General features: G+C 32.3%; 4 protein-coding genes across 7 annotated transcripts; 2 read left to right on the top strand and 2 right to left on the bottom strand.

Moving 5' to 3' along the window:
• Nucleotides 1-39: 39 nt before the first annotated feature.
• Nucleotides 40-1,322, bottom strand: LOC139098769 (CCHC-type zinc finger nucleic acid binding protein-like). 3 transcript variants are annotated; one of them, XM_070651063.1, is made up of 4 exons: nt 1,160-1,322; nt 961-1,029; nt 625-855; nt 40-554 (listed from the first exon to the last, which is right to left on the bottom strand). In XM_070651063.1, the coding sequence occupies exons 1-4, from the start codon at nt 1,179-1,181 to the stop codon at nt 508-510; spliced, it is 369 nt and encodes a 122-aa protein (XP_070507164.1). In that variant the 5' UTR covers nt 1,182-1,322; the 3' UTR covers nt 40-507. The 3 variants fall into 3 exon arrangements, with proteins under 3 accessions (XP_070507164.1, XP_070507163.1, XP_070507166.1); XM_070651062.1 differs by having other exon boundaries at nt 625-870; nt 967-1,029; XM_070651065.1 differs by having other exon boundaries at nt 967-1,029.
• A 257-nt stretch (nt 1,323-1,579) lies between these two features.
• On the top strand, nt 1,580-3,271 carry LOC139098762 (pre-mRNA-splicing factor RBM22). The gene is made up of 3 exons (XM_070651054.1): nt 1,580-1,836; nt 1,926-2,057; nt 2,120-3,271. The coding sequence occupies exons 2-3, from the start codon at nt 1,950-1,952 to the stop codon at nt 3,185-3,187; spliced, it is 1,176 nt and encodes a 391-aa protein (XP_070507155.1). The 5' UTR covers nt 1,580-1,836; nt 1,926-1,949; the 3' UTR covers nt 3,188-3,271.
• Nucleotides 3,272-3,602: 331 nt separating this feature from the next.
• LOC139098764 (RING finger and SPRY domain-containing protein 1-like) lies at nt 3,603-6,372 on the top strand. 2 transcript variants are annotated; one of them, XM_070651057.1, is made up of 4 exons: nt 3,603-4,642; nt 4,783-5,257; nt 5,306-5,462; nt 5,521-6,372. In XM_070651057.1, the coding sequence occupies exons 1-4, from the start codon at nt 3,904-3,906 to the stop codon at nt 5,758-5,760; spliced, it is 1,611 nt and encodes a 536-aa protein (XP_070507158.1). In that variant the 5' UTR covers nt 3,603-3,903; the 3' UTR covers nt 5,761-6,372. The 2 variants fall into 2 exon arrangements, with proteins under 2 accessions (XP_070507158.1, XP_070507159.1); XM_070651058.1 differs by having other exon boundaries at nt 3,605-4,642; nt 5,318-5,462; nt 5,521-6,371.
• Prosalpha6 (Proteasome alpha6 subunit) lies at nt 6,361-7,874 on the bottom strand. The gene is made up of 3 exons (XM_070651059.1): nt 7,751-7,874; nt 7,343-7,593; nt 6,361-7,285 (listed from the first exon to the last, which is right to left on the bottom strand). Exons 1-3 carry the CDS (start codon nt 7,751-7,753, stop codon nt 6,679-6,681), a joined length of 861 nt encoding a protein of 286 aa, XP_070507160.1. The 5' UTR covers nt 7,754-7,874; the 3' UTR covers nt 6,361-6,678.
• Nucleotides 7,875-8,208: the final 334 nt, after the last annotated feature.

Raw genomic sequence — 8,208 nt, 5'->3', positions numbered from 1 at the left:
AAAAGGCTGTTGAGATTTGAAAAAATAAAAGACGTTGAATTTCTTATGTTAAGTTAATTATTTTATTCTCCTCCTTCTTATTATTTTCTTTTTCTTGCATGAAAAATCATAGTTCTCTTAGTGATGAGAAAAAAATGAAACTTAAATTTATATTGTAAGAAAAAAACCTCTTTTTCTTTTACTCTTTCGTCTACTTCTCACCTCGGTCTCGTACTTTTACATTATTAATATTATTATTTTTTATCTCGTCCATCCTCAAAATAAACTTTTCTTAATGATGATGATTGATAAATTGTTTTCTTCGTGTTTAACAATTTAAATAAAACTGAATGATGAAGATTTTTATGATGAATTTTGAAAGTTTTGCAACGATCTACGATCAATATAAATGAAAAAAAAGGAATCTGAATGGAATAATCAGCTTATCATCACAGATCTCTTGATTAAAAAGATTTGTTATGATTTGTTTGTAATATTGAGTTGTACTCTCTTGTTGTTGCAGTACTTCTACTGTCGTTGTGATGTAGTCTTTTTCTGTCCGTTTGGACAATTACCTGTGATAAATGGAGATGCTTATTAAGATCCAATACATATATAAGAATATTATATTAATAAGATACTTACGGCTTATATGGCCTTCCAGATTACATGCGAAGCAAACATCAACTTTTGTGGGACAATCTCGAACTAAATGACCTTTTTCCTTGCAATTGTAGCATCCTAATTGATCCTTTTCGCGATCGCAATCACGAGATTTGTGGCCGGTATCATTGCAGCGATAACAACGTTCTTCTTGTTCCTGACAATCCCTAGCCAAGTGCCCAACTCGGTTGCATTTGTAGCACTTCTGTCCGGCTGCAAAGACATTTTCTGTGAAAAGGACATCAGTGGATCGTCTCATAACCCCTAATTTTTTTTTGTACTAGGAATTTTGTACGATCTAAAGTTATTAAAATTTACATTTACCAAACTTATTTCCGCCACCAAAATTACTACGGCATTCGCGAGCAAAATGTCCGGGACGATTACCTGCAAATCAAAGAATTTTTATTGTAATTTTACTTATAAATTGTTGATGGATGAAAAATGCAACATAAAGCTGAAAATTTTTTCTGCATTTTCCATCTCAACATAATTATGTTATCTTTGGTCTATTTACATTTGTAGCAAACTGAAGACATGTTTAATCTATCGAGTCAGTAAGTTTTAATCTTTTAACAATCTGTATTATCTCTGATATTTATAATATTTATAAAAATATCTTCAATTTTTTTTTAGAAAAAACACAATGCTTGATTTCTGCACTAACACAGTCAACAAACTGATATTCATGTCACTCATGTCCAAACATATTTAATTTCAAGTGCCATAACGCTAGCATTTTACATAATTATACTTGCTAAATGATGCACTAATAAGTTTATTTAATACCCTATCTTTTGTAGATCTGGAATTTCTTTAATTAACTGTAATTAACTAAAATATTGTCTAACGGCTTTTTCGAAATTGATGGTAATTTTCTCCCGGACTTGAGCATTACTTGTCATCAAGAAACTTTGATTTCTACATTATTTACACTTTATTAGGTACCTGGGATATCCTTACTACTACTTTATCATCAATTAGCGTTGAAAAACATTGAAATGTGTAGGAATCATGTCAAAAAACACAGGAAATTCAAGGAACATGATTTGTGCGTAGTTTCGGAAGAAGACAGTGAAAACTTTCGAAAATCGAGGAAAACAAAAATAAGGAAGAAAATTTTAAAACAATTAAATTTATTAATTTAAATAGTTTATACCTGAATTATCAACAATTATTTTCGTGACCTGAAAGGTAAGCCATAAACTCGATATGGAATATTACTGAAAATTCAGTTGTAAAAGACAAAAAGTCATTAAAAATAATATTTAATTAATTTATAGGAAAAACAACATAAGCTCACCAAGATGGCTATGAGTAAAACGACATCGACTTACAACAGAACGAATTGGGAAGATTCCGAGTTTCCAATCCTCTGTCAAACCTGTTTAGGAGATAATCCTTATGTTCGAATGGTAAGATCCAGCATATTATCAATTTAGCAACGTAACTAATACGTTTATATATTTTTTTATAGATTAAAGAACGTTATGGTAAGGAATGCAAGATCTGTGCTCGTCCATTTACAATATTCAGATGGTGTCCCGGTGCTAGAATGCGTTTTAAGAAGACAGAAATTTGTCAGACATGCTCAAAACTCAAAAATGTATGTCAAACATGTTTACTGGATCTTGAATTTGGTCTTCCAACTCAAGTTAGAGATGCTGCCTTAAAGATTCAAGATGAAATTCCTCAGAGTGATGTTAATAAGGAATATTATTTACAAAATGTTGAGAAAGAAATAGAATTAAATGATGGTCAAATGCCAAACAGCAGTGGAAAAGCTCAAGCTGCTTCAGATGTCTTAGCTAAACTTGCTCGTACAACACCATATTACAAAAGAAATTTACCACATATCTGTTCATTTTGGGTAAAAGGAGAATGCAAACGTGGAGAAGAATGTCCGTATCGGCATGAAAAGCCAAATCAGCCTGATGACCCACTTTCTGAACAAAATATTCGTGACAGATACTATGGAGTAAATGATCCAGTTGCAGAAAAGTTACTTAAAAGGGCTGCATCATTACCAGTACTTGAAGTACCATCTGACAAGACAATAACGACTTTATATGTAGGAAATTTGAGTGAACATTTAACAGAAGTTGACATTCGTGATCAATTTTATCAATATGGAGAAATTCGTAATGTAACATTAGTTCCAAAACAACAATGTGCATTTGTACAATTTACAAAACGTTCAGCTGCCGAGCTAGCAGCAGAAAAGACGTTCAACAAATTAGTTCTTGGTGGCAAGAAATTAAGTGTTAGATGGGCATATTCACAGGCAAAACAGGCCACATCTTCATCACAATCTGCACCATTAAGACCGCGAATTGATCCACGACTTGACCCAGTTCCTGGTCTTCCTGATTTACCAACTCCAAATGATTACTTCAATTTGAATGCAACTGATATGATGGTTTTACCTCCTGGAATGAAAATCAATCAAATTCCACAGCAATTTTTACCACCATCAATGCCTGGACCGTCAGGAATTCACTATCCATCTATGGATCCTAATCGTCTTGGATCGTTACAGAAATAAACATCAATCTTGTAAAATTAATTAACAAAAAATGAATAAAATATAACGGTTTAATAAAATTTAAAGAATATCAGGAACTTAAAACTCTGCACAGAACAATTTTGGAGTTATTTTCTATTGTTTCTACAAATATCATTCTTTAAGCACCATGGTGTAGAATGATCAGCTGAATTTTTGGCAAAATAATCCAATTTGGCGCTATAAAGGGGTACGAAGGTATTTTGGAAATCGAGATCAAGGGATGTGTACCCTTAAATTATCTTCGAATTTTCAAATAATCATGAATTGCATTTGATAAGTAGGAACATAAATTATAAATGCATGTTCGCATGATAAACAAGACTAATAAAGTTCATCAAGAGATAAAATTCATTCAAAAATCAAGTATTTGGGGAGTATGTGAGGTTATGCAAGGTGTCGTTCCCTAGATTTTCACAAATCGAAGTGTAATTTCAAATATTGAAAAGTTTAATTTTTATACATTTGCAAGGATATTTAAGTGTTAAAAATTGTTTAATTGTAAGGATATTGTGTATAGTTTCAAGTAGCAACTGCCAAATAATGAGAAAATATCCGTAAAAGTGTGAAAAATAGTGATAAAATATTTTCTATCGAAAAAATACAACAACAAAAATAAATATTTTGAAAAAAATGAAAGAACTATGATATTAGACAAATATTAAGTCAGGAAGAAAATTAATTTCTTTTAATAAATAATGGGCGTATGCTTATGTAAGGATAAAGTAGAATTAGATTACACAAATAATGATGATGGACCAGACGTATATACTTTGATAAGAACATCAAATGAGGGAGAAAACGGATGCAATATGAATAACAACAACAACCAGCGACGTGTTGATGAATTAGTAAAAGAGACGCTGGATGTAATTAGTACTATAGTTGATGATGAGCCAGAAACCCCAAATTCCATGCTATTACTTCATGACATAACAGATCGTCCAAAAGGCTGGCTATGTCTCGTAAGAAGCTTAATTAGAGTAATTCCAATCGATCATGCAATGGGACCATCCGTGATTACACTCCTTTTGGACGATTCTCCATTGCCTTCAAAAGAATCTGTCGAGCAAGTAGCTCAAATGATCACCGAAACAAATACAACGATACCACATGAGAGAAATTTGTGTGTTATTTTAGGATGTCTTGCTGAGAAGTTAGCTGGACCATGTAGTATCGCAATTCTGACTGATACAACACTTTCGTATCTACTCAAAAATATCAGTTCCAATGAGACACCAAAAGATGTCAAGCTTTTCTCATTAATAGCACTCGAAAAATTTGCCCAAACAGCCGAGAACAAAAGTACAATCAAACGAAAACTCTTATCATATCCGGAACATCCTTTATTACACCTTGAAAATCATTCAAATGATATTGATGACTATACGTTACGTCAAATTGGTTTTTGTGCAAAATGGAGCTTAGATAATTACTGTAAGTTTCAGCATTTTCCATTCCTTATCAGTGTTTTTCTTTTTAATTCATATTTTGTCACTTTGTGAGTAATTTATGGAATGCATGTACATATTCATGGGAATAATATTTACATTAATAATCTATTCCTCTCTTTCTAGTTTTAGTAGACAACAGGAAATATTCTTATGAGACCGTAGATGTTGAAAAAATCAATGTTATGCTTAATACAAAAGATGTCAGTGAATATCTGAAAATATCTGCTGATGGACTTGAAGCTCGCTGCGATTCATACTCATTTGAATCTGTACGTTCAACAATTTCTGTTATTACGGGTGCGTGGTATTATGAATGTTTGATAATAACTAGTGGAGTTATGCAAATTGGATGGGCTCAAAAGGAATCGCATTTCTTGAGTTCCGATGGCTATGGTATAGGTGATGATTCATATAGTGTTAGTTTTGATGGCTGTCGGAAGCTTATTTGGCATAATGCAAAATCGACACCTATTAATTTACCAAGATGGAAACCTGGTTCTATTTGTGGCTGTTATATTGACTTAGATGCAAAAGAAGTTATATTCAGTTTAGATGGACGTGAAAGCTTTGTTTTCAAAGAAGTTTTCAATGATAAAAGGTATAGATTTGCTTATTAATTGCTAATATCATACTAATGACATATCAGTTTATTTTGCAGTAATGATTTAGGATTTTTCCCCGCTGCTTCTTATATGAGCTTTCAGCAATGTAGATTTAATTTTGGATCGGAGCCTTTTATATATCCGCCAAATCGACCATTCAACATTTTCAATAAAAATGCAGTATTATCGCCGCAAGACAAGGTAAGCTACAATCTATATTTGTATTATTCAGTGTCATCACATATTTCCATTTTTGTAGATTGTTCTTCCAAGACATTTATATCTCGAGGAACTGAGAAAATTGAGTGTTACAGACGATTCATGTTCGCTGTGCTTCGACTCATTGGCAACGATACAGCTTCTTCCCTGCAATCATACTGGATTCTGCAATAATTGCACGAAATTGCTATCAAACTGTCCTATTTGTAGAGCTGATATTGTAAATACTATTGAAACAACAATTAATCAGGAACAACAGTCGAATGGACAAGCTTCATGATGATGAGAGTATATTGTGTGTACGAGAGAGAGAGAAAGATCGAGAGATTAAAATTTGATTGTTAATTGCTTTATGCACCCGTTTTTATATATTTCGTTTACGTTTTTACTTTACTTCCTTTTTTTAAAAATCCTTTTTAATTATTAAATTGTACTTAAACAATGATAATCAATGAAGAATAATAATATTAATATTTGAGGGGGGTAAGATGAATTTAAATTTCGTTGACAAAGCTAACTGTGATGAAATTTTGTTTTTCGATGCTGTATCATGATGATGCTTAGTAATATTAATCGCAGATGGCTAGGATATGAAGTTGAAAGTCATCTCCTCCCTTGACAATATCCGTGTTACGAAGATAATTCTCTATTTTTTATAATACTTGTCAAGAATCATTTAGTAATTGAGAGAACGTTATGTATACATAGAAATAGAAACCTTAAAGCTTCTTCCTCCATAATCAATCGAAACAAAAATACATTTTTCAAATATCTATTAAGAAAGTACTATTTCTAAAATACCTAAATAATATATATTTTCCTTTATGCTGAAATAACACTTTTTCAAAAAATAAATAAAAAGATCCAGAATAGACAAAACTTTGAATGAAGGAAATCAATAATACCTTTTTTTTAAATCTTTATTCATGTTTCAATTTTCAGACTTCATTTCAACATCATCCTCACCACTTTCGTCTTCATTATCAGACTTTTCTTGACTTATTTCCTCTTCTTGACATTTTTCAATATTCTTTAAATTTTATATATAAAAAAATTCAATGTTAATTAAGTGTTTTGGGGTGGAAAGAAGATTAAAAAATTGTATAGAATTTCCAATCAACCTTCCACCCCAAAGACATTTTAATAATAGTAGATACCCCAAAGCCGGAAGTTAGAAATCGAAGAAACAAAATACTTTTTATTCCATTCTGCGTTCTTCGACTGCTGGTTCTTCTGGCCTTGGTTCTGGCGGGTTTAAAGGCGCTGGATCAACATGTGGTTGTCTCTCAGTTCCGCCAACTCCTACCTCTCTTGGATCGCTTTCTCCTGCTGAAGGCTGTGTGCCTGAAATTTCAGCATTAATATATTGTTCCAATTCAGATTCTTGGAAGTTCTTAAACTTCATATCCTTTCCAACGACACAAATTGACAAATTCTGATTGTTCAGCTTTGTTTCATTTGGCAAAGTTCCTGCCAAAGCACGAACACCATGATTAATAAGTTCTTGCAAATCGCAATCCTTAAATGAATTCAAGTGCTTCTCCAAATAAGTTCTAGCACTTTGTGAACGAGCACCAATAGCCATTGCACGGCAATCGTAGTAATTAGCACTTGGGCATGTTTGATAAATATGTGGACCTTGATCGTCATATCCAGCGACTAATAAACCAACGCCATAAGGACGACGATCGTAACGTTGAGTACAAACTTGCATTTTAAGACCTAATGAGTTAATTAATCTTGCAACTGGATGATTTCGTCCATAAGAATACTTATGATTGATACATTCTTGACGCAAATACCGACTAAAATTAAAGAGTTCTTTTAGCATACTGGATTTGAAAGGAATTTAATAAACATACCATAAAACACGAGCGTCGGCAGTGATACCAGCCATAGAAATACCAATATGATCATCAATTCGCAAGATCTTCTGCTGATGAGCAGACAATTCGGAAGTTGCTCTTTTCAATGCAATTAAGACAGCATAATCTTTAGATTTTAATCCGACAGTTGCTGATCCAAGCTTTACAGCTTCCATAGCATACTCGACTTGATGGATTCTTCCTTGTGGACTCCAAACAGTAACATCACTATCATATTGATTGCGAAACTGGAAGTAAAATTAAGGAATTTATTAACAATGATTTGTAATTTTTCGGTACATCAAGGTTAATGATGAGAATTTCGCAATTATCTTTATAATTACGATGGATATTCAATGTCCTCCATGATATTCCGATAGATTAGGATGAATATTAATTACTTACCATGATTTTATTCCTCTCTAAAGCGTATTTTTCTTTAAAAATTAAAAATTACGGATCACTGTCTCGATTATTTTTGTGATTTTGCAGTTCTTTCAAAAATTGTTCAAAATTTTTTTGAAATTTTATTTTGCCCAGCTGATTTGAATTTCAAACGACCGTTATTTTTCTGTCGATTTCTTCTTTCAAATTTCAATTTCCCAAATGTCTTGCTGTGTTTTGGTGAACATAATTATGTGAAATTACAACGGTCTACTTTCATTGCTGTTACTTTTTCCTTTTACTATTTTTTTGGGTAAATTTAAAGAGAGTTAAATGTCTATCCACAAACACAACAAATCGCTCTCACAAAAATTGCAAGTTAGAAGTGTGAAGCATAAATTTTATATATATTTTTATCTTTCGACTCTTCTTACTCATGCTTTACACCACGCGATACGATTTGCAGTTTTTCAGTTCTG

This window comes from Chironomus tepperi, unplaced genomic scaffold (genome assembly GCF_022539635.2).
Source record: "Chironomus tepperi strain 1889 unplaced genomic scaffold, CSIRO-AGI_Ctep_v1 contig_453, whole genome shotgun sequence".
Taxonomy (NCBI): domain Eukaryota; kingdom Metazoa; phylum Arthropoda; class Insecta; order Diptera; family Chironomidae; genus Chironomus; species Chironomus tepperi.
This window is presented reverse-complemented; position numbering and strand designations above follow the sequence as displayed.